This window comes from Oncorhynchus kisutch, linkage group LG13 (genome assembly GCF_002021735.2).
Source record: "Oncorhynchus kisutch isolate 150728-3 linkage group LG13, Okis_V2, whole genome shotgun sequence".
Lineage (NCBI taxonomy): Eukaryota > Metazoa > Chordata > Actinopteri > Salmoniformes > Salmonidae > Oncorhynchus > Oncorhynchus kisutch.
Window position 1 is genome coordinate 73455610 of NC_034186.2, and position 24700 is coordinate 73480309.

Here is a 24700-nt window from a genome sequence, read left to right on the forward strand (position 1 = left end):
TGAGACCAGCCAATCAGAATGAGTTTTTCCCCACATCAGCTGCCGGGTGGCTGGTCTCACATGATCCTACAGGTGAAGAAGCCAGATGTGGAGTTCCTGGGCTGGCGTGGTTACATGTGGTCTGCGGTTGTGAGGCAAATTGGACATACTGCCAAATTCTCTAAATACGAAGTTGGAGACGGCTTATGGTAGAGAAATTACAATTAAATTCTCTGGCACCAGCTCTGGTGGACATTCCTGCAGTCAGCATGCCAATTGCATGCTTGCTCAAAAGTTGAAACATCTGTTGCATTGTGTTATGTGACAAAACTGCACATTTTAGATGTGGCCTGCACCTGTGTAATGATCATGCTGTTTAATCCGTTTCTTGATATGCCACACCTGTCAGATGGATGGATTATCTTGGCAAAGGAGAAATGCTCACTAACAGGGATATAAACAAATGTGTCCACAAAATTTGAGAGAAATAAGATTTTCGTGTTTATGGAACATTTCTGGGATATTTTATTTCAGCTCATGAAAGATGGGAGCAACACTTTAAATGTTATATTTGTGTTCAGTATGTAATTTAATGTGTTCTTATTTAATAATGACCAATTAATACAATACACAAGAGCTTTCCATTGATAAAGATATGTATTTACAGTTCGAAACCTGGGTTGACACCGACAACTGGGACGGGATGTACAGCAGGGTCTTTTCGTTACAAACTACATTTCAGTAAATTATAGACTCTCCCTTAGGTAACCGGAAACGACGGCGAAGGACATAAACAAGACTTGTAAAATTAACGCTAAATTATTATTGTTATAGCTAGGTACGAAAGTGGACAGAATGAACGGGATTTACATATGAAATACATTGTTATAACGACTGAATAACGGTTCGTATATCATTGATTTGTGGAGAACTCCACCAGAAAATAGTTTGTGCGTAAAAGAAGCTGCTAGCTTGCTACTAGTAAAATAGCTAGCTGCTGATTATCTAACTAGCCTGTGTAAGATTAGCAGAGTCCTTATGGCAATTTGATGTGTAGCTAGCTAACGTGTCCATTTTTTAAATTATAATCTTTCAAACTAGCATGTCAGCGACGAACATCGTGTATAATGTGCTAATATAACTTTCTAGTACGCTCGCAAGTGTAACGTTAGACAAAGGGGAATAAAGCGATCTGTGTGAAATAAGTAGGTAACTTATTCTGCATCTCTGCTGAGAATTGCCATACAGTAACTACTAGTAATTACATTTCTAGTGGCATAATTGCATCCACAAATGCTTAGTTAGCAAGCTGAAGACAACACTTCGAAGTTATTACAAAACTGACTGCATACTGTTACATTTGCAACGAAACATCGTCAATGGGAGTTGTTATCCATCATTGGATGTTGTGTGCCAAATGTAATACATTAATAAACCTGTATTGTTTCTGTACAATGAAGGGTGCACGAGATGCAGGAGGGAAATATTAATGACGCTTTGCCTACCTCCAAGAACCATACAGGTTCCCATCCCATGCAGAGTAAGATTGTGAAACCTTCTAAAATCTGCATCATTGATATAGCTGTGTATGTACCTCTTCAAGACAAAGTGATAACAGTTATTTAGCCATAATAATGCCTACTGTATATTTCTCCCACTGTAGCTCCGAAGAACGAGGATGCCTATGAAATCTCCATTCCCTTTGAGGAGAATAACTTTGAGCAGCAAGGCTTCTTCAATCAGAATGAGCAGAGTTTTGAAGGTTCATATCAAAGCTTTTATTTCCTACTAGATCAGAACCCATACCATAGATGAATGTAGTTGAATGACCATCTGGAAGGACAGTCCAGTGAGTCCACTCACCTAGTTTCTCCGGTGTGAATCAGTTAGTGATTAAGATTAATCCTAATATTTATTCCCTGACCCTTAACTTCCTGTGTGTGTTTTTCAGAGTCGCCCCCTCCCTCGGGTGCCCCCCCACCAGGCAGCTCGTACCTGCTGATAACCAACCTGCGGACACAGCTGCAGATCTCCCTGGAGAAGAACTCGTGGCTGCACAAACGCATAGAGGATCTGGAGGAGGAGAGGGACTTCCTGCGTTGCCAGCTGGACCGCTTCATCTTCTCTACCAAGACCCATCAGAACCAGGGCCCCAGCGAGAGCCAGTACAGCAACGGTGAGAGAGGGGCATGGAGAGGTTTTGGGAAGGAGGATGGACACTGGGGAGACACAACCATGATGTAGAAAGATGTATTGTGATTAGAGAAGTTCTACCATGCTAACCACACCACTCACATTGTGTGCACGAGTGTTGCTCAATAAATGTACACATGTTATTCAATAATTTCATCCCAACTGCTTGTGCGCCTCAATCAGCGCCTGCGTAGCCAGGCGCTAAAATAGAACTTGGTTCTATTTTAGACACTTGATGTGCTGCAAGACCCGCCTCTCCCATCTCCTCATTGGTTTTTAGGAGCATATACCCATGTGGGTGATTGAAAGATGGAGGTCCACACTCCAATCTATTTGGTAGTGGTAATGTACCTTAAATATGGTTGCCAACCACCATATAAAACTCCACAGAATAAGAAGAATGAACAAGGAGAAAAACTAACTAGGTTTCCCCTTTTTATCTGTGGATTAATTGTCGGAGTAGAGAACACACGATTTTGTATGACTCTACATAGATAAACATTCGAAAAAGATCCTTAAAAAAAGGACCATATGCATTTCAGGTAAAATAACAACCCAATGTTTATTTTCCAGGGCAAATTAGCTAGCAACAGCAAGCTAGCTAAATGTCCATGAAAGTTTCATGTGTGTTTCGACCTGTCCCCAAATGAATATAGTTTGTCCACAGTTGGTTTGGTATTTTAACCTGTATGTCATGAACGCGTCTGGTGGGGATAGACAAAATCAGCAGGTAGACGCACGCACACGTGGAGACGGTTTGTCAGCATGTAAGACAACATACTTTTTACAGGCATAGATTTATTCTCGGGAACCGTTGTTTTTCCTCCTGCAGGCTATGACTCTAGACGTTTTGAATGGAAGCCGAGGAGAGAGGTGGAGCGCCCAGTTGGTAAGGACTGCTTTATGACCTCACTAGTCCCTTGTTGTTCATGATACATGTATCTAGATTCAGAGCATATTCTATACATTCTCATCACCTCTCACCACTACTGGCCTCAGTTCACTGATCACCCTCATTGATCTTCACCTTTTCTGTTCGTTAACCCTTTCAGAGCAGAAGTCCGAGCCACAGCGTTTCACATCTCGTCAGATATTCCAGCGAAGACCCTCCCCCACTGCCATGGCCCCACCCAAAAACCACACTTCCAGCACGATAGCCAATCAGATGGCCGCAATGAGCTCCATGTTCAGCTCCGGGGCCTCCCAGACCCTCTTGCAGGGGCACAGCAGTGGTAGTAGCAGTGCTAACAGAGCCACCATGAGTGACATGAATGCACACGGGAGCATAGGGCCAGGTAAGGGGATCCAAACAAAAGGTTGACATGGGAACAGGACTCTTGCACGTGCCAAGGGATTCCGGCAGGAATGGGAGAGGCCTCCCGAGTAGTGCAGTGGTCTAAGGCCCTGCATCACAGTGCTAGGTGCCACTAGAGATTCTGGGTTCGAGTCCAGGCTCTGTCGCAGCTGGCCGCGTGCGCCGAACCATGGGTCTCCCGATCAATTGGCCCAGTGTCGTCTGGGTTAGGGGAGGGTTTGGCCGGCAGGGATGTCCTTGTCCCATCATGCACTAGTGACTCCTGTGGCGGGCCGGGCGCATTACACGCTGACACGGTCGCCAGGTGTATGGTGTTTCCTCCGACACATGCAGCTGGCCCAGTGCAGCTGACTTCTGGGTTAAGTGGGTGTTGTGCCAAGAATCATTGCGGCTTGGTTGGGTTGTGTTTCGGTGAATGCACAGTTCTTGGCCTTCACCTCTCCCGAATCCGTACGGGAGTTGCAGCGATGAGACAAGACTGTAACTACCAATTGCATACCACGAAATTGGGGGGAAAAGGAGTAATAAAAAGGAATTGGAGGGAAGTTCTAGGGTCGAGTTCAGGACAGGACTGGACAGGATCGACAGTCCACAGGAACGGTCGCAGTACAGGAATAGTTATACAAATATTTTTTGGGGGGAGGGTTAGGCTCGCTCCTTGCTCCAGTTTTAGCCAGTCCCTACTTTACCTAAGATGCCAACGTACATCAGTGAATGATGAAGCCTTCAAGAGAGGAATTGCAATATCTTGTTGCAGCCAAGGACCCATCACTAACATTAGAGCCATTAAAAGGAATGAGCTATGTTTTAGCTAAATGTGATGGAGTTGTCTTTGACAACGAAAGAACCGAGTACACAGAACCAACCGGAGAGCGGGACAAGCGGCATGAAGCGGCATAGCTGCTCCACCAACAACGTTACCGGCCAATTGTTTGCATATTTAACTAAACCTGTGCCATCTGAAGTAACGAATAGGATGGCCATAGGGTGGCAGATACGGCCTCCGGCCATTTAATCTGGTTGAGGGCCAAAATCGGGTAATGGGGTTGCTATCAGCTGTGTGTGAACTGCAGGCGACTGTCTCCTGAGCGCTGAGCAGCAGCCAAACAAACCAGTTGCTATGGCTACCATATATACAGTCATTGATGATGGCTACTCACAAGCAGAGTGGGGGACAGAGATGAGCAGCTAATTAAGGAAGTTATTTCTCATTTCTGTGTGTAAAAATGTGGGATTTTTATCGGACAGGAAAGTTCCCGGGGTTATAGAACTATTTCGGGATCAGGACCAGTGATGTACAGTACTTAAGTAAAAATATTTTAAAGTACTACTTAAGTATTTTGGGGGGGTATTTATACTTACCTGTACTATTTATATTTTTGACAACTTTTACTTTACTACATTCCTAAAGAAAATAATGTACTTTTTACTTCATTCATTTTCCCCGACACTCAAAAGTACTCGTTACATTTTGAATGCTTAGCAGGACAGAAAATGGTCCAATTCAGACACTTATCAAGAAAACATCCCTGCTCATCCCTACTGCTTCTGATATTGTGGACTCACTAAACACAAATTATTTGTTTGTACATTTTGTTTGAGTGTTACAATGTGCCCCTGGCTGTCCGTAAAATAAATATCAAAACAAGACAATTGTGCCAGCTGGTTTGCTTAATATAAGGAATTTGAAATGATTCATACTTTTACTTTTGATACTTATGTATATTTGAGCAATTCCATTTACTTTTGATACTTAAGTATATTTAAAACCAAATACTTTTACTTTTACTCAAGTAGATTTTTACTGGGTGACTCACTTTTATTTGAGTCATTTTCTAATAAGGTATCTTTACTTTTACACAAGTATGACAATCGGGTACTTTTCCCACCACTAATCAGGACAGTACAGGGGGAAAAATGGACAGTACCAGATGGGACAGGAATAAATGTTCACTTACATGACAATCTCTAATCCAAACTATGAGCACCTCTCGTCTATCAGCTCTAGTCTATCAGCTCTAGTCTAGCACCTCTAGTCTAGCACCTCTTGTCTATCACCTCTAGTCTATCACCTCTAGTCTATCCCCTCTAGTCTATCACCTCTAGTCTATCAGCTCTAGTCTAGCACCTCTAGTCTATCACCTCTAGTCTATCACCTCTAGTCTAAAGTTGTTTTTTACGGTCTTGTTTGTCTGTTCAGATTCCCTGTCCCTCCTGGGGGAGGCCGAGGAATTCCTGGAGCAGGATGGCTACATGAACGAGGAGGAAATGATTTCAGGAGAGGACGTGATGTCCGAGGGCATGAGCAGCGGTGGGCACCCAGGGATGAAGAGGAGGCGGGTCTTCCGAATCACCAGGGAGAGGCAGAGAGGTGAGGGACAATGGCAGCCATGTTACTCATTTCATGTTCCACCAAAAATTCAGAAATGTTTATTCCCAACTACAACATTTTCCGTCAAGATAGAACTGCCAAAGGGGGAGGAGTTGCAATCTACTGCAGAGTTCTGTCATACTTTCCAGTTCTATGCCCAAACAGTTTTAGCTTCTAATTTGAAAAATGAATCTCTCCAGAAATAAGTCTCTTACTGTTATAGACCCCACTCAGCTCCCAGCTATGCCCTGGACACCATATGTAAATTGATCCCCCCCCCCCCCCCCCCCAATCTATCTTCAAAGTTTGTTCTGCTTGGTGACCTAAAATGGGATATGCTTAACACCCCGGCCGTCCCACAATCTAAGATAGATGTCCTCAATCTAACACAAGGGACCCACAAGGTACCGTAAATCTGTACCTAAATCCGTAAACATGGGCTCCCTCATAGATATTATCCTGACCAACTTGCCCTCCAAATACGCTGTTTTCAATCAGGATCTCAGCGATCACTGCCTCATTGCCTGCATCAGTTATGGGTCCGCAGTCAAACGACCACCCCTCATCACTGTCACAGGCTACCTAAAACACTTCAGCGAGCAGGCCTTTTTAATCGACCTGGCCCGGGTATCCTGGAAGGATATTGACCTCATCCCATCAGTAGAGGATGCCTGGCTGTTCTTTAAAAGTAATTTCCTCACCATCTTAAATAAGCACGCTCCTTTCAAAAAATGTAGAACAAAGAACAGATATAGCCCTTGGTTCACTCCAGACCTGACTGCCCTCGACCAGCACAAAAACATCCTGTGGTGTATTGCACTAGCATCGAATAGTCCCCGCGATATGCAACTTTTCAGGGAAGTCAGGAACCAATACACACAGTCAGTTAGGAAAGCAAAGGCTAGCTTTTCCAAACAGACATTTGCATCCTGCAGCTCTAACTTCAAAATGTTCTGGGACACTGTAAAGTCCATGGAGAATAAGAGCACCTCCTCCCAGCTGCCCACTGCACTGAGGCTAGGAAACACTGTTGCCACCTATAAATCCACAATAATCGAGAAATTCAATAAGCATTTCTCTACGGCTGGCCATGCTACCCCAACCCCGGCCAACAGCTCCACACCCCCCGCAGCTACTTGCCCAAGCCTCCCAGCTTCTCCTTCACCCAAATCCAGATAACAGATGTTCTGAAAGAGCTGCAAAACCTGGACCCGTACAAGTCAGCCGGGCTAGACAAGCTGGTCCCACTCTTTGTAAAAATGATCTGCCGCCATTGTTGCAACCCCTATTACTAGTCTGTTCAACCTCTCTTTCGTATTGTCCGAGATTCCTAATGATTGGAAAGCTGCCGCGGTCATCCCGCTCTTCAATAGGGGTGACACTCTTGATTCAAAATGTTATAGACCTATATCCATTCTACCCTGCCTTTCCAAAGTCTTCAAAAGCCAAGTTAACAAACAGATCAATGACAATTTAGAATCCCACTGTACCTTTTCCGCTGTGCAATCCGGTTTCCGAGCTGATCACGGGTGCACCTCAGCCACGCTCAAGGTACTAAACGATATCACAACCGCCATCGATAAAAGACAGTACTGTGCAGCCGTCTTCATCGACCTAGCCAAGGCTTTCGACTTTGTCAATCACCATATTCTTATCGGTAGACTCAACAGCCTTGGTTTCTCAAATGACTAGCTCACCTACTTCTCTGATTGAGTTCAGTGTGTCAAATCGGAGGGCCTGTTGTCCAGACCTCTGGCAGTCTTTATGGAGGTACCACAGGGTTCAATTCTCGGGCCGACCCTTTTCTCTGTGTATCTCAATGATGTCGCTCTTGCTGTGGGTGATTCCTTGATCCACCTCTACGCAGACGACACCATTCTGTATACATCTGGCCCTTCTTTGGACACTGTGTTAACAAACCTCCAAACGAGGTCAATGCCAGACAACACTCCTTCCGTGGCTTCCAACTGCTCTTAAACGCTAGTAAAACTAAATGCATGCTCTTCAACCAATCGCTGCCCGCACCTGCCCGCCCGACTAGCATCACTACTCTGGACGGTTCTGACTTGTGAATATGTGAAGAATATGTGGACAACTACACATACCTAGGTGTCTGGCTAGACTGTAAACTCTCCTCCCAGACTCATATTAAGCATCTCCAATCCAAAATTAAATCTAGAATCGGCTTCCTATTTCGCAAATAAAGCCTCCTTCACTCACGCTGCCAAACATACTCTCGTAAAACTGACTATCCTACCGATCCTCGACTTCAGCGATGTAATTTACAAAATAGCCTCCAACACTCTACTCAGCAAACTGGATGCAGTCTATCACAGTGCCATCCGTTTTGTCACCAAAGCCCCATATACCACCCACCACTGCGACCTGTATGCTCTCGTCGGCTGGCCCTCGCTACATATTCGTCGCCAGACTCACTGGCTCCAGGTCATCTATAAGTCTTTTCTAGGTAAAGCTCCGCCTTATCTCTGCTCACTGGTCACCATAACAACACTCACCCGTAGTACGCGCTCCAGCAGGTATATCTCACTGGTCATCCCCAAAGCCAACACCTCCTTTGGCCGCCTTTCCTTCCAGTTCTCTGCTGCCAATGACTGGAACGATATGCAAAAATCGCTGAAGTAACTTATATCTCCCTCACTAACTTTAAGCATCAACTATCTGAGCAGCTCACCGATCGCTGCAGCTGTACACAGCCCATCTGTAAATAGCCCATCCAACTACCTACCTCATCCCCATATTGTTTTTATTTATTTATTTTTGCTCTTTTGCACACTAGTATTTCTACTTGCACATCATCAGCTGCACATCTATCATTCCAGTGTTAATTTGCTAAATTGCAATTACTTCACTACTATGGTCTATTTATTGCTTTACCTCCTTACTCCATTTGCACACACTGTATATAGATTTTTCTATTGTTATTGACTGTATGTTTGTTTATCCCATGTGTAACTCTGTGTTGTTGTTTTTTTGTCGCACTGCTTTGCTTTATCTTGGGCAGGTCGCAGTTGTAAATGAGAACTTGTTCTCAACTGGCCTACCTGGTTAAATAAAGGTGAAAAAAAAAATGCTTTAGAAATGCGTCTTTCCTTCCTTGAAGTAGGCCTAATCAATCCCCACCTCTCTCCATCTCCTCCTCTAGTCAAAGACGCTGCAGGGGTTCTGTTTCGCTACAAGAAGATCCTGCTGACCTACCAGCGGCTGAAGAACATGTCCAAGGCCTTCCAGATCCACGGCGTAGACCGCAACACGGTGGCCTCCACCACACCCATCGCTGAGATGCTGCTGGTGGCCCCGGAGAAGGTGGCGGAGGTGGGCGAGTTTGACCCGTCCAAGGAGAAGCTGCTGGATTACGCACGGCGCTGCTACGTCGCCCTGGACGAGGAGACGCTAAGCAGGGTGCAGGCCCTGAAGAAGAACAACCTGCTACTACCCATCTCCTACAGGTTCAGACACTGATGTGGGGTTGGACGCTGGGGCCAAGGGGATGAGGGGAATCTGGGGGCCAAGGGGATGAGGGGAATCTGGGGGCCAGGGGGATGAGGGGAATCTGGGGGCCAAAGGGGATGAGGGGAATCTGGGGACCAAGGGGATGGGGGAATCTGGGGGTAGGAGGGCTTCATTTTGTTGTGAAGAAGAGCAGGGTGGGACTTTTGGAGAAGGTCGTCACTCAACCATCTCCCTAAGATTCAGACATTTATGGAAAGTTAAGATTTGTGTATGGGTGCCCTGGATATGTAGGGGAGGTTGTTGCTCATCCTGTACAGAGTTTGTTTTATATTCTTAACTATTTGTTCAGAATCCTTTTGAAGTAGAGGTCATGAACTATGGCATTCCTTATTTCTGACCAGAGTACTATTGAACTTTGTAGTACTGTATTTCAGTGCAATTTTGACACGTAGGGCCCCATTTTGCCATTGCCAAAAAGTGGTGCTATTGTCTGAAGAGGCTGTGCTTCTCCCAATTACTTACAGTAGCAGCATGAAGGTATAGTGATCAAATCATAGATTTGTAGCATTCCAAACTGGCTCTTTATTTTCATCATACTTGAAATAAGTGCCGTGCTGACTATTTGAGGTAATACGGCCTTTTTTGACGATCATCTATTTTGAGCTGTCTGCATTTCACCTTTTAGTGTCTTCATGTAAAAGTGGTGTCATATTCTGCACCCTCACAAAAGCAATGTCAATACTATACATCTTTATTTACAGATAAATGTTTGTTGTTTGTATAACATTCCCTCGTCTTTTTTCTAGCACTTCAAAAACAAGTGTATTATTTGTGCACTTAAAATGATGACTTTATTTAGATATTTAAAAAAGCCCACACCTAGTGATTTTGGATCTGTCTCTCATTTCTCCAGGTTGAAAGGAGGAGAGGATTCTCTTAAAGAGAAGGAAACTCACGCGACCACAAACTGAACAAAGCAAAGAGTAGTTGCACACTCTATTGCTCAGATTCAATCCTTTAGTAGAATCATTCCAGTGTTCTGTCAGAAAGCTTCCAGGTTCTGAAACAAAGGAAGTTAGCTAGCTGACTGACCACTGGTGTTGTGTCTGCACCAGAACAACAGAATAAGCAGATATTCTTTGCTTTGGAAGGAGGATGAGGCCAGTTTTGGGGACAGTTCTACTGTGAGGCTAAGCTGTTGTACCACAAATACATCACTTTCTTTGTTGCACCAGAATATATTCTGTCACTGTAAAGTGCCACTGTAGCATACAGTTGTGAGATGTGTCATTTGACTGAAGTGTGGTGTAGTATAACATCACGTACCCTTTGTACTGTGCTACGAAGATTAGTTTTTTACTATAATAGTAGTATGATTTACTGTGCTATTTCACCATCAGTTGAGATTTTTTTCAGTCCTCTACTGCAATACTTTGTTTGCTTGAGAATAATTTATTGGAATTAGATTGCATACTATTATGTTTCTCTTTTTTTGTGTTAGTAAGTAAGCTCAGTGATTTCCACAAAAGGGACAAAATACAAATGTTGATTTTTATTTGAACATATCAATCACCAGTTCCCCATTACAATTGCATGTGAAATTAACTCTTGTTGGTCAGTTGTTTAGACAGAGCTGTTGTTGAACTTAATAATGATGTTAAAGAAAATAGCAGTAGTATTGGCGATGGTGTAATATAGTGGTATATTGTGTGTTTATTATACTGGTACAAGGAATTGCTGAGACCCCAGGTTGTCTGAGTGTGTGAAAGGGTACCTCTCAGTTTAAACTTCATGTCTTACTTATTCACAACACAAACTCACCCACTGACCGGTGTCAGTGTGGCAACTGCTGAAATCATGTTATGTTACAACACCTTTTATACGGGTCAGAGATGTCATTTTGACTTTAATAAGGAACCAATAATTTACTGAACAGTGCAGTACAACCTGTATCATTTAAGATACAGGTCTCTGTGTGTGCAGCATTTCAAAAATGTTTAATATTGTATTTCTCTTCAATAATCACGAGGAGTAGCCTATATTCAAAAACTGAAAATGTTTGGTTGATTATACAAATTGTATGGACTGTAAAAACAGAAATGCCATTAAAGCATTTGATTTCTTAAAAAATCATGATTTGATGTGTGAGTGTGTAGATAGGGAGATGCTAGGAAAAACAAATGCTGCTCCCCTGGGTCAAACTCCTTTCTGTTGTAATCACAGATCTGAGAGGTTGTTTCTGAAATCAATAAAGGGATATCTAGCTTTCATGTATCCAATGCATACTATAATGTCCAATGTTAGAAAATATCATGCATTTTGTAAGAACTTCTTGTTTGGTGCTAGGGCAAAGATAATATACTGTATGTACATGTTTTGTAGGTTGAATTACAGGCCCAAAGGGGGCGCTAAAAGTAAAATGTGTATATCAACTTCCGGTGTCACGGGGTGCCTGGGAGACGAAACGCAAAAAGCGGGCATACCGAACATATCCCGTATTTTCTCCTTGTATACATTTAATTGAAAAACATATATTGGGACGACGCCAAACACCGTTGCAACATCAACAGGACGAACCGCATAACATTGGATGTGCAATTGTACCAGCATATCCTTATTCACTCGACTTGCTAGTTAGCATTAGCTCGCTACCACGACTGCTTCAAGAACAGGCCCCAGCCTGGGCTTTGCTTTATCTAACTAGCTATCACAAGATAACACGTTTTCTTCATCAAAGTTATTTTCAGTTCTTAGTGTAAACAAGAACCACATCTTTAACTCACCTGGAGTTGTTTATTTTTATATTTCTAAACCGTTGCATTGGTGGTGTGTAGTTAGCTAGCATTTTACTAAGTGTGCTGTGCACTTTTTTCGCAAGCTAGCGACCGCTCAGCATTCCCGTCCATTTTACAGTCACAACTAACTAACTAGCTAGGGCTAGCAAATAAGAAACGGCAATGTCGGATTTCGACGAATTCGAGAGACAACTGTCTGAAAACAAACAAGGTAAGCTAGCTAGTTAATCACTTATGTTTTATAGCCAGGCTCTAAACTAGCTAGTTAGTAATCGCATATCATCACAACACAAGAGCGCGGGCTGGCTAACTAGCTAGTAGGAACGTTGGCTGCTAGGATCAACACTGTCGCAGAAGTCGTCCCAGGCACATTCGTGTGGCTATAACTAGCTAACCCATTGTTTAAAAGTAACGATATTTCTGTCACTAATCGACCCTGTTTTGAGCCAGCTGACGTTTTCCTGCTCTGAATGTGTTGAAGTTGCCAGTTAAAATATTAATCCATGAAAAGTTAACATCTCTTGGCCAGACAGTAGCTATATCCTATGAAAGTAAACACGTAACGGTGTCAATCCTCTTGCCCCCTGTACCATCTTCTCTCCTCCCCATCTCTATGGTCCTCTGTAGCTCAGTTGGTAGAGCATGGCGCTTGCAACGCCAGGATAGTGCGCTCGATTCCCGGGAACACCCGTACGTAAAATGTATGCACGCATGACTGTAAGTCGCTTTGGATAAAAGCGTCTGTTTAATGGCATAGCTATATTATTTTAACTCAACAGTTTTCTCTCCTCTCCCTCTTTTTTCCTCCCTTTCTGTTTTCTTTCCTCCCATCCCCCCTTGTTCTATTGTTTCACCGTTCCTTCCCTTTTCTTTCCCTTCCTCCAGCGGAGAAGGACAAGGAGAACCGCCACCACCGTCGCTCCCCCTCTCGCAGCCGCAGCAGAGAGAGGAAGAGGAGGAGCAGAGACAAGGACAGACGCAGCAGGGATCGCCGTGGAGACAGCAAGGAGCGCAGACCGAGACGCAGGTAACTACTGCATTGTCTTACTGCACGCCCTCAGGTGTGTAAGAGACCTAGTTACGTGCAGGTACTGCATACTGGTTTGAGTAGGGCTATCTACACACCTGATGAGTGAACAGCATCAGGACACTTGGAAAATAAGCAACCCAGGCAACACTGACTGTACCTCGTAAAAAGTTTAAATCTGAAATAGAAAGCTCTCAAGCATATTGATATACAGCATTATTCCTCTGTCTGAGGTAGCCCACCTATTGTCCTGACAGTGAGATGCAAGTTTGTGGAGGAAGACTCACATCTAACAGTGTTCACACATACGTTGGACATTCTACACCTGGTCCCTGAAGTTGTTTTAGTGGAAAGAGCCATAGCGTACACTTACTAGACCTCAGTGTTCTGTAGAAGATTCCAAATTTGTCCCTATCCCTAGGCCCTACTAGTAGATCTGAAAGGAGTGGATGTGGTGAGAGCTCCAGCAGAAGACCATATTGCTTATACCCATCCAATCCTTTAGCATCTATGTGAAGTTCATACAAACAGTGGCTTGGGGCTAATTTCGAATTGCACTCTAGTTCCACTTCCTTCATTGGAACTACCTGTGACCAGGCTTGGAGTGAAATGAAATGTGAACTCCTTCCAATGTCATTTCAGCTCACCATCCCAACAACAACCCCAAGAGATTGCTGTAAGGTAATACAGCAAACTAACACAGAGCTTGTTTCTGCATTATTACAATATCACTCCAGTCACTCTAGCAAGTGATCTTTCCTCTGATTGTGTACTATCCACTCATGTTTACGACAGTGTATTATATCCTGTGTATACCATTGTGTGGGAAGGTTTCGGTAAGGGGTTTCTATGGAGAGAGAGAAATGAAACTGTAGGGTCAACTCTGTAATAATGGGTTAGATTTGTAGAGCTCTGTGACATCATCCACTGTAAATGTCATTTAAAAGTAGTATGTCATTTGAAATCGCTTGTATTTGTAAAAGGTATAATAATTTCTAACATGGATTCAGAAGTGTAAACCTGGTGTTTCTCATAGATGGGTTAAAGAGAAGCTGTAGGTTTCTCTAAAGGTCTATTTAAGGCTTGACTCACAGGACATCACAAGTAATGACTTCTTTGTCTTTTTACGGCATCTGTTTCTCCCTGCACTCCTCTGTTGGTCTTTCTGTCCTCACTCCTGTCCTATTTTCTCTCCATCAGTCGTTCCCCGCACCGTGAAACGAAGAAGAAGAACAAAGTGAAGAAGTACTGGGACGTCCCTCCTCCTGGCTTTGAACACATCAGTGTGATGCAGTACAAAGCCATGCAGGGTAAGAGAGGAGGCCTCACTTCATCATCCTCTTCCTCTCTTCCTTGTTCTCTCTCCTCTCTATTTTCATCTACTCTATTCAACTCTTTGACCCTCGTTTGGCCTCCTATTTAATTGTTCTTACTAATACTGTCTTGTTCTGGAAGCTGTATGAATGTTTTAAACATGTGACCTCTCCTCAAGCTGCGGGTCAGATCCCAGCCACGGCCCTGCTGCCCACCATGACCCCAGACGGCCTGGCCGTGACCCCCACTCCTGTCCCTGTGGTGGGAAGCCAGATGACCAGACAGGCCCGTCGGCTTTATGTGGGCAACATCCCCTTCGGCATCACAGAGGTCAGTTAGCTCCTGGATGGATGTAGGGACAGAGATCAGAGAGATGGAGTAGGTAGAAGTTGATACAGGGCTCTACAGCACCGCAATTTTACTCGCATATGTGCCTAAATATGTAGCTGTGCGACCTGGAATTTTTATTTAGGAGGACCAGTGTGCCTAGAAAAATTACAGATTCTAGCTTTTATTTGCTCATTTTTCATTGCGGTTTTAAATTTCTTTGTTTGCGCCTACATTTTTCACATGTTCCTTGTAAAAAGAAAAAAAGTTCACCATAGAGCCTTGGCAGTTTAAAAGATAGGGGCAGCGCCATCTGATTCTGTCAGGTTAAGGCTAGGGGCCTCGCCATCCGATTCTGTCAGGTTAAGGCTAGGGGCAGCGCCATCTGATTCTGTCAGGTTAAGGCTAGGGGCCTCGCCATCCGATTCTGTCAGGTTAAGGCTAGGGGCAGCGCCATCTGATTCTGTCAGGTTAAGGCTAGGGGCCGCGCCATCCGATTCTATCAGGTTAAGGCTAGGGGCAGCGCCATCTGATTCTGTCAGGTTAAGGCTAGGGGCCGCGCCATCTGATTCTGTCAGGTTAAGGCTAGGGGCCGCGCCATCCGATTCTATCAGGTTAAGGCTAGGGGCCTCGCCATCCGATTCTGTCAGGTTAAGGCTAGGGGCAGCGCCATCTGATTCTGTCAGGTTAAGGCTAGGGGCCTCGCCATCCGATTCTGTCAGGTTAAGGCTAGGGGCAGCGCCATCTGATTCTGTCAGGTTAAGGCTAGGGGCCGCGCCATCCGATTCTATCAGGTTAAGGCTAGGGGCAGCGCCATCTGATTCTGTCAGGTTAAGGCTAGGGGCCGCGCCATCTGATTCTGTCAGGTTAAGGCTAGGGGCCGCGCCATCCGATTCTATCAGGTTAAGGCTAGGGGCCGCGCCACCTGATTCTGTCAGGTTAAGGCTAGGGGCCGGGCCACCTGATTCTGTCAGGTTAAGGATAGGGGCCGGGCCATCTGATTCTGTCAACTAGTATTTCAAGCTCAGGGGGATCAGAATGCATAATAAATACTGTTGTTGGAGTGTGTCTTCCAGAGTATTGCCTCAATGTCTCTCCCTCTACCTGTGTAGGAGTCCATGATGGATTTCTTCAACGCTCAGATGCGTCTGGGTGGTCTCACTCAGGCTCCAGGAAACCCCGTCCTCGCTGTTCAGATCAACCAGGACAAGAACTTTGCCTTCCTCGAGGTGGGTCTCAACACCCACTTGACTATACGCAATACTGGAGAAGAAATGTGACCTTCCTCAGTAGTCCAAAAGGACCTCTTTTCAAATCTAACTTTATTTGTCACGTGCCGAATACAAGAAGTGTGGACTTTACTGTGAAATGCTTACTTATATAAGCCCTTAACCAACAGTGCAGTTCAAGAAGAAGAAAATATTTACCAAGTAGGCTAAAATAAAAGTTATAATATAAAGTAACTATAAAAATATAAAGTTATAATAATAACGAGGCTATATACAGGGGGCACCGGTACCGAGTCAGTGTGCAGGGGTACAGGCTAGTTGAGGTAATTTGTACATGTAGGTGGGGGTGAAGTGACTGCATAGGTAACAAACACAGCGAGTAGCAGCAGTGTACAGGGGGGGTCAATGTAAATTGTCCGTTGGTGGTTTTTATGAATTGTTCAGCAGTCTAATGGCTTGGGGTTAGAAGCTGTTGAGGAGCATTTAGGTCCTAGACTTGGCTCTCCGGTACCGCTTGCCACTCGGTATCAGAGGAAACAGTCTATAACTTGGGTGACTGGAGTCTCTGACAATTTTATGGGCTTTCCTCTGACACTGCGTATTATATAGGTCCTAGATGGCAGGAAGCTTGGCACCAGTGATGTACTGGGCTGTACGCACTACCCTCTGTAGTGCCTTACGGTCGGAGGCTGAGCTGTTGCCATACCAGGCTGTGATGCAACCAGATGCTCTTGATGGTGCAGCTGTAGAACTTTTTGAGGATCTGAGGACCCATGCCAAATCTTTTCAGTCTCCTGAGGGGGGAATAGGTGTTGTCGTGCCCTCTTCACAACTGTCTTGGTGTGTTTGAACCATTCTAGTTTGTTGATGTGGACTCCAAGGAACTTAACTCTCGACCCGCGCCACTACAGCCCCGTCGATATTAATGGGGGCCTGTTCGGCCCTTTTATCTGAGCTTTCTGAAATAATCTGACAGGTGAAAGTTAACCCTCTACCTTTCTAAAAACCTGCTCTGTGTTTGTTGTCCCATAGTTCCGCTCAGTGGATGAGACAACCCAGGCCATGGCTTTCGATGGCATCATCTTCCAGGGACAGAGTCTGAAGATCCGCCGTCCCCATGACTACCAGCCCCTGCCCGGCATGAGCGAGAACCCCAGCGTCTACGTGCCTGGTCTGTCTGTCTGTCGGTTTACTGTCCAAGCTTCTCTGGCTGTTTCACTCTAATTAGCCCATCTTTAAACCCTTCTTAGTCTGGCCTACTTGAACTATTTACCTGTCTCTATAGGATCAAATCAAATTTATTTATATAGCCCTTCGTACATCAGCTGATATCTCAAAGTGCTGTACAGAAACCCAGCCTAAAACCCCAAACAGCAAGCAATGCAGGTGTAGAAGCACGGTGGCTAGGAAAAACTCCCTAGAAAGGCCAATACCTAGGAAGAAACCTAGAGAGGAACCAGGCTATGTGGGGTGGCCAGTCCTCTTCTGGCTGTGCCGGGTGGAGATTATAACAGAACATGGCCAAGATGTTCAAATGTTCATAAATGACCAGCATGGTCGAATAATAATAAGGCAGAATAGTTGAAACTGGAGCAGCAGCACAGTCAGGTGGAAGTTGAAACTGGAGCAGCAGCATGGCCAGGTGGACTGGGGACAGCAAGGAGTCATCATGTCAGGTAGTCCTGGGGCATGGTCCTAGGGCTCAGGTCCTCCGAGAGAGAGAGAAAGAAAGAGAGAAGGAGAGAATTAGAGAACGCACACTTAGATTCACACAGGACACCGAATAGGACAGGAGAAGTACTCCAGATATAACAAACTGACCCCAGCCCCCCGACACATAAACTACTGCAGCATAAATACTGGAGGCTGAGACAGGAGGGGTCAGGAGACACTGTGGCCCCATCTGAGGACGGGGCCAAACAGGAAGGATATAACCCCACCCACTTTGCCAAAGCACAGCCCCCACACCACTAGAGGGATATCTTCAACCACCAACTTACCATCCTGAGACAAGGCTGAGTATAGCCCACAAAGATCTCCGCCACGGCACAACCCAAGGGGGGGGCGCCAACCCAGACAGGATGACCACAACAGTGAATCAACCCACTCAGGTGACGCACCCCCTCCAGGGACGGCATGAGAGAGCCCCAGCAAGCCAGTGACTCAGCCCCTGTAATAGGGTTAGAGGCAGAGAATCCCAGTGGAAAGAGGGGAACCGGCCAGGCAGAGACAGCAAGGGCGGTTCGTTGCTCCAGAGCCTTTCCGTTCACCTTCCCACTCCTGGGCCAGACTACACTCAATCATATGACCCACTGAAGAGATGAGTCTTCAGTAAAGACTTAAAGGTTGAGACAGAGTTTGCGTCTCTGACATGGGTAGGCAGACCGTTCCATAAAAATGGAGCTCTATAGGAGAAAGCCCTGCCTCCAGCTGTTTGCTTAGAAATTCTAGGGACAATTAGGAGGCCTGCGTCTTGTGACCGTAGCGTACGTGTAGGTATGTACGGCAGGACCAAATCAGAGAGATAGGTAGGAGCAAGCCCATGTAATGCTTTGTAGGTTAGCAGTAAAACCTTGAAATCAGCCCTTGCTTTGACAGGAAGCCAGTGTAGAGAGGCTAGCACTGGAGTAATATGATCAAATTTTTTGGTTCTAGTCAGGATTCTAGCAGCCGTATTTAGCACTAACGGAAGTTTATTTAGTGCTTTATCCGGGTAGCCGGAAAATAGAGCATTGCAGTAGTCTAACCTAGAAGTGACAAAAGCATGGATACATTTTTCTGCATAATTTTTGGACAGAAAGTTTCTGATTTTTGCAATGTTACGTAGATGGAAAAAAGCTGTCCTCGAAATGGTCTTGATATGTTCTTCAAAAGAGAGATCAGGGTCCAGAGTAACGCCGAGGTCCTTCACAGTTTTATTTGAGACGACTGTACAACCATTAAGATTAATTGTCAGATTCAACAGAAGATCTCTTTGTTTCTTGGGACCTAGAACAAGCATCTCTGTTTTGTCCGAGTTTAATAGTAGAAAGTTTGCAGCCATCCACTTCCTTATGTCTGAAACACATGCTTCTAGCGAGGGCAATTTTGGGGCTTCACCATGTTTCATTGAAATGTACAGCTGTGTGTCATCCGCATAGCAGTGAAAGTTTACATTATGTTTTCGAATAACATCCCCAAGAGGTAAAATATATAGTGAAAACAATAGTGGTCCTAAAACGGAACCTTGAGGAACACCGAAATTTACAGTTGATTTGTCAGAGGACAAACCATTCACAGAGACAAACTGATATCTTTCCGACAGATAAGATCTAAACCAGGCCAGAACATGTCCGTGTAGACCAATTTGGGTTTCCAATCTCTCCAAAAGAATGTGGTGATCGATGGTATCAAAAGCAGCACTAAGGTCTAGGAGCACGAGGACAGATGCAGAGCCTCGGTCCGATGCCATTAAAATGTAATTTACCACCTTCACAAGTACCGTCTCAGTGCTATGATGGGGATCAGACTGGATGTAGGCTGTTTATATCAACATTTGGTTGACTTTAAATAACTTCTCTCTCCTCTGTCTGTGTAGGCGTGGTGTCCACAGTGGTGCCTGACTCGGCCCACAAGCTGTTCATCGGGGGCCTGCCCAACTACCTGAATGATGACCAGGTCAGTGAGCTTAACCTTAAGCAGCTTAGCCTTCTAACCAGGTCACCTGGAGCCACATGCTGGCTGCTCACCTCCCGTGACGTCCCAGTCTGGCCCAGTGAAAACCTCCTGTTTCCTCACATGCCTAGTCAATGCTGGACGCGGTTAGCAGTGTACTGAAGTAACACTGTTGATGGAAGCCAGACAGCTTGAAAGAGCTCCAATAGTCTGAGATGTTAAGTGTTCAATGTCTCCTCTCCTCATCTGACTGTTCTCCCATTTCCCCTGTCCCTCCCATCTTTTTTCCCCTCTAATCTTTATGGTAATCTTCCCTCTGTGTTCTCCAGGTGAAGGAGCTCCTGACATCGTTTGGGCCTCTCAAGGCCTTTAACTTGGTCAAGGATAGTGCCACAGGTTTGTCTAAGGGTTATGCCTTCTGTGAGTATGTAGACGTCAACCTGAACGACCAGATCACCATGGAGAATCAGGTAGCTAACCACCCCCTTAATTTTAGTTCTTCACACACCATGTCATGGTTTTGGATTTGATCCAGGTTTTTCTTTTCTTTTTTGCAATATCTCTTCACATTTTGAATTACTTGCATATGAATAAAAATGTAAATGAATGTGAAAGGGGAAGGGGAACTATATTGCTCTTGCGATATTATTGTGTTTCATATATAATACTTTAGGCCCCACAGCAAGAGACATAACTCTTGACAAAGTGATTTCATATGGTTACGCTCCCAATATTTCACAGTAATCTGTTATGATTGAACTGAATTGCAGTAAAAATGTAATAAAACCTTTTAAAATGACCATCTGTAGAAAGGTAAAAATCCTAAATTCAGCTTTTGATTGGGTTCTTGAAAGGGAGAATTTCAATATAGTGTAGAAGTGCATAGACCCTGGGGGGTTGTCCCTGCTGATTGACAGCTGTATTAACCACTTGGAGATGCCCTGTCCCCACAGGCCATAGCAGGACTCAACGGCATGCAGCTGGGAGATAAAAAGCTCCTGGTGCAGAGAGCCAGCGTGGGATCCAAGAATGCCACTCTGGTAAGACTGAGAGATGGAGCTGGTCAGGCAGGGAATAGTGTGCTACAGTGGAGAGGGAAGTAGAAGGTAGAGGGGAAACGCTTGGTCCAGGGAGCCTTCAGGACATTTGAGAAAGAAACACTTGTGAAGAGGATCTTGTGCAGGGGATCTTAGATAGAGACGAGGGGGAGCATATGTTGTGCCCTTGGGGTGGTCTGTGCTGTTTGTTTTTACTTTTCCAATCCCTCACGGCATGTTCTGTATCCACCAACACTCCTTCTCCAACCCTCCCCTCTCCCCTCCAGACAAGTATAAACCAGACCCCGGTGACGCTGCAGGTGCCGGGCCTGATGAACAGCTCAATGACCCAGATGGCCGGCCTGCCCACAGAGGTGCTCTGTCTGATGAATATGGTGGCTGTTGAGGAGCTGGTGGATGAAGAGGAATACGAGGAGATCGTAGAGGATGTGAGGGACGAGTGCAGCAAGTACGGCCAGGTCAAGAGCATCGAGATCCCCAGACCTGTGGATGGGCTGGAGGTCCCTGGCACTGGCAAGGTGAGAGAGAAGCTTCTGTGTGTCTTCAGCTTTATGACTATGCCTTTTTGAATGATCTCCATTGAACCTCCTTACATTTCCTCTCTCTGTCCCTCTCTGTCCTATAGATCTTTGTGGAGTTCATGTCAGTGTTTGACTCCCAGAAGGCCATGCAGGGTCTGACGGGCAGGAAGTTTGCTAACCGGGTGGTGGTGACCAAATACTGCGACCCTGATGCCTACCACCGCCGAGACTTCTGGTAGAGGATGACGACAGACGAGGATAGTGAGGGGGGTGGATTGTCATATTTCAAATCGACCCCTAACCCCACACCGCCTAGGCACTTGTTTTGACCTGAAAAGGTGTGAGCGACATAATGTTTCACCTAGTCCATCAGAAGGTCAGGTGGAGTTCAGAGAAGTACCCAGGGGTAGGGGCTGGGGATCCATTTGCTATTGGGCAAAAGAGAAGGGAGAGAAAGGATTTGTATTCTGATGAAAACCGGGGGGGGGGGGGGGGGTTCAACAATTTTTGTGAATTGTGTGTAGTAACAGGACAGGGGTAAATGATTTTTTTTATACTTTGTGAGAAGGGGGGGGGGGGTTTGCCACACCTGTTTTAAGTACTTTAGGTAGGTGTGGTGAGGGGGAAGTGGACTGGTCTACTCTATAAGAGTGGTGGATAGATAGATGGACAGGAGTATTCCTCATTTCATATGGGGAGAGGGAGGTGGTGACATTTTTTATTTGACCCACCAATGTAGATAACATGATCAGTTTCTTGTTGTGAAAAGGGTGGATGGAAAGCTATTGACAGGATAGAATGGAAAGCTATTGACAGGATAGAATGGAAAGCTATTGACAGGAATGGCCTCGTTTTGTGATTTTCCTTCTCAGATTTGGACCTTTACATTTCCTCGTTTCTTTTCCATGTACATCAGACTAAGCCCCTCTCCCTGTGTGTGTAGCGAGAGGGGGAGAAGCTGTAACTACACATAACCAACTCCAATGTCATATTGGACTAATTTATCTGAATGTCAGCTTTTGTGGTTCCAATACTGTATATTTACACTGTCACACCTTGCATTGTCACCAGGGCCGGAGTTTGACTACCATACGTTTTTATTACTGCCTGTGTCTCTTTGAAGGTTTTGTTTATTTTTTGGGATTGAAACCTTTCATCTAGTGTGAATTTATCCATCGCCATTTTTAGCAGGCAAAATAATTCTGTCCCTACACCCTACCCTTACCCATAAGAGAGACTGGGAGAGGGGAAAGGCAGGCTTTTGAAGTTCTGAATTGTTATTTTTGAATTGTGAGGGGTAAATATTGGATTGGTGTTGAGTAGGGCTCGATCTGATTCTGATTAAAAGCCTTAATGTTATTTTTCATGTCACATTCGAGAGTAAAATATGTGGAGTACTCATTCATGTCTGTGCTTAGCAAGGTTGTCAATACATGGAGTCATTTCATGCTTTGGTATTTTCAGGTAACAATGATTTGAGATTGTAGTCAATATTCAAGTTACTATTGTATTGCTTTGTCTGGAATGAGTTTCTTTTGTTTTGCTTCCTGTTTCAAACCTACCTATAGAATATTGGACTGCTCATACAGAAATCTCTTTGGCCCAGGTAGTGTTTGTGTAACTTCTCACCTCAGCAGACAAAATAAAGGTATAAAGACTAATACCACTGTTTCCTGTTCTACTGCCCACAAATAAAATGCACTATTTACTTTGACCAGGTTATCAGGCTTTTAGTAACCATAGAAGTCAGGTAGTATTGTGTGATTGTACACCTCTTCTGTTAAGTAATGGGTTTGTTGTCACAAAGGGTGAGATGGAGGTATTAAACAGAGTTTTTTAACTGAAGGGGAGTGCAGTCTTTTGGATAGGTTCTCAAGTGTTGTATTGGACTGGTCAACAAAATGTTCATACTCATCAAAAGGTTGTCCCCTCAACTGTATATATGGTCTCACTTCTTCCTCATCTCCCTCAACCTTTGTCATTACGACTCCAAGGACCACTGGTTACACTGGGGTTGAGGGAGTTCCCATGATGCTTTGTGTTCAGACCTAGAGCTGGGCACTACCAGTGAAATGTGACTTCCTCCCTTTCTAAAATTAGCTTGTTAAATCTTACCATGTCATTTTAATTGAATCTTTTTGGGTGGGAAAATGTGAATTAATGGAATAAAAAATGGCTAAAACCACATGTAGTTTATAATAGTGTGCATCTTTTATTGAACCTTTATTTAACTGGGCAAGTCGGTTAGGAACAAATTCTTATTTACAATGACCCTGACCCTAACGACGATGGTCCAATTGTGCGGCACCATATGGGACTCCCAATCACGGCTGGAATTGAACCAGGGTTTGTAGTGATGCCTCTAGCAATGAGATGTAGTGCCTTTAGACCGCTGTGCCACTTAGTTCTCGTTTTCAAAAGTTGCTCAAACAGGATTTCTATTGCTCTCTGGATATCACACACTGAAAAGCATGAGTTGACTAACAGTGCAAATAGACTTGGCTTGTATGTTTACGTCATTTAGCAAATGCTCTTATCCAAGACTTCCAGTAGTGAGTGCATACATATTCATACTGGTCCCCCATGGTAATCAAACCCACAACCCTGGCATTGTAAGCTCCATGCTCTACAAACTGAATCACACTGGACTGATTTGGACTGTTTTTCCATTGAAATGTCAAGGTGACAGATTCAGAACCACAGTACACATAAATCTGAGCTGACTGGTCAGCAGTGTACATGGGTAGAGGCTGGCCTAAGTGGCATGAAAACAGGTTGACACTGCAGCCTCCAGTGTTCCATCTATACTCACCTGGGTCTTATTCAGGAGGGAACAGCTACAGAAGTGTATAGTGCAGCACAGACATGACACTGTCGTGGGAATAATGAACCATGTCTCTATACATCCCATGTCTGTCTGCGCCGTTGCACTCCACTGAGGAAGGCCAGCAATATGGTGCAATCCCTCCAAACCAGGCAGGTAGATGTTGCCAGAAAGCACAGAATCTAAGATCAGTTTACCCACCCCAATCCCAAGAGGGAAAACAAAACTGTCCTTAGATCAGTGTAAAGGAACAACTTCATCCTACTCCAATGGGAATCAGTATAGAGACTCAGGGAAGATCTCAATTGCGTACTCATTGCATCTTCTCTCCTCGTCTCCTCCTCAAAACCCATTGGATGAGAAAGCCAGAGGACCTGCCCCTCCAAAGGGTTTTGAGAAGGAGACAAGGAAAGAGGATGCGAGGAGTATGCAATTGAGATCTTTCCATTGTAACCCACTATATGAGCCCAGCCCAGGCAGGTCTGATGCTGCAGTAGTATATCCATGTAGTGCTGCCCTCTAGTGGGAAGTCTACACCACTGGCGCTGGTCCTTGTCATTCTACACCACGCCTCCCAACTGATCTTCATTCAGAAAGATGGAACGCTGCAGTAGCTTGGGAG

General features: G+C 44.9%; 2 protein-coding genes across 5 annotated transcripts; both read left to right on the forward strand.

Annotated features, from left to right (window-relative positions):
* Nucleotides 1-730: 730 nt before the first annotated feature.
* LOC109868256 (coiled-coil domain-containing protein 106) lies at nucleotides 731-11460 on the forward strand. The gene is made up of 9 exons (XM_020457694.2): nucleotides 731-883; nucleotides 1440-1519; nucleotides 1643-1741; nucleotides 1931-2155; nucleotides 3005-3061; nucleotides 3225-3467; nucleotides 5688-5858; nucleotides 9022-9325; nucleotides 10243-11460. Exons 2-9 carry the CDS (start codon nucleotides 1450-1452, stop codon nucleotides 10298-10300), a joined length of 1227 nt encoding a protein of 408 aa, XP_020313283.2. The 5' UTR covers nucleotides 731-883; nucleotides 1440-1449; the 3' UTR covers nucleotides 10301-11460.
* A 286-nt stretch (nucleotides 11461-11746) lies between these two features.
* LOC109868230 (splicing factor U2AF 65 kDa subunit) lies at nucleotides 11747-23441 on the forward strand. 4 transcript variants are annotated; one of them, XM_020457666.2, is made up of 13 exons: nucleotides 11747-12335; nucleotides 12752-12814; nucleotides 13010-13151; nucleotides 13794-13832; nucleotides 14352-14461; nucleotides 14644-14795; nucleotides 15905-16021; nucleotides 17054-17192; nucleotides 19599-19678; nucleotides 20005-20145; nucleotides 20629-20715; nucleotides 21000-21251; nucleotides 21359-23441. In XM_020457666.2, exons 1-13 carry the CDS (start codon nucleotides 12287-12289, stop codon nucleotides 21491-21493), a joined length of 1506 nt encoding a protein of 501 aa, XP_020313255.2. In that variant the 5' UTR covers nucleotides 11747-12286; the 3' UTR covers nucleotides 21494-23441. The 4 variants fall into 4 exon arrangements, with proteins under 4 accessions (XP_020313255.2, XP_031643119.1, XP_031643120.1 ...); XM_031787259.1 differs by lacking the exon at nucleotides 13794-13832; XM_031787260.1 differs by lacking the exon at nucleotides 12752-12814 and having other exon boundaries at nucleotides 11748-12335.
* The last annotated feature ends 1259 nt before the right edge of the window (nucleotides 23442-24700 follow it).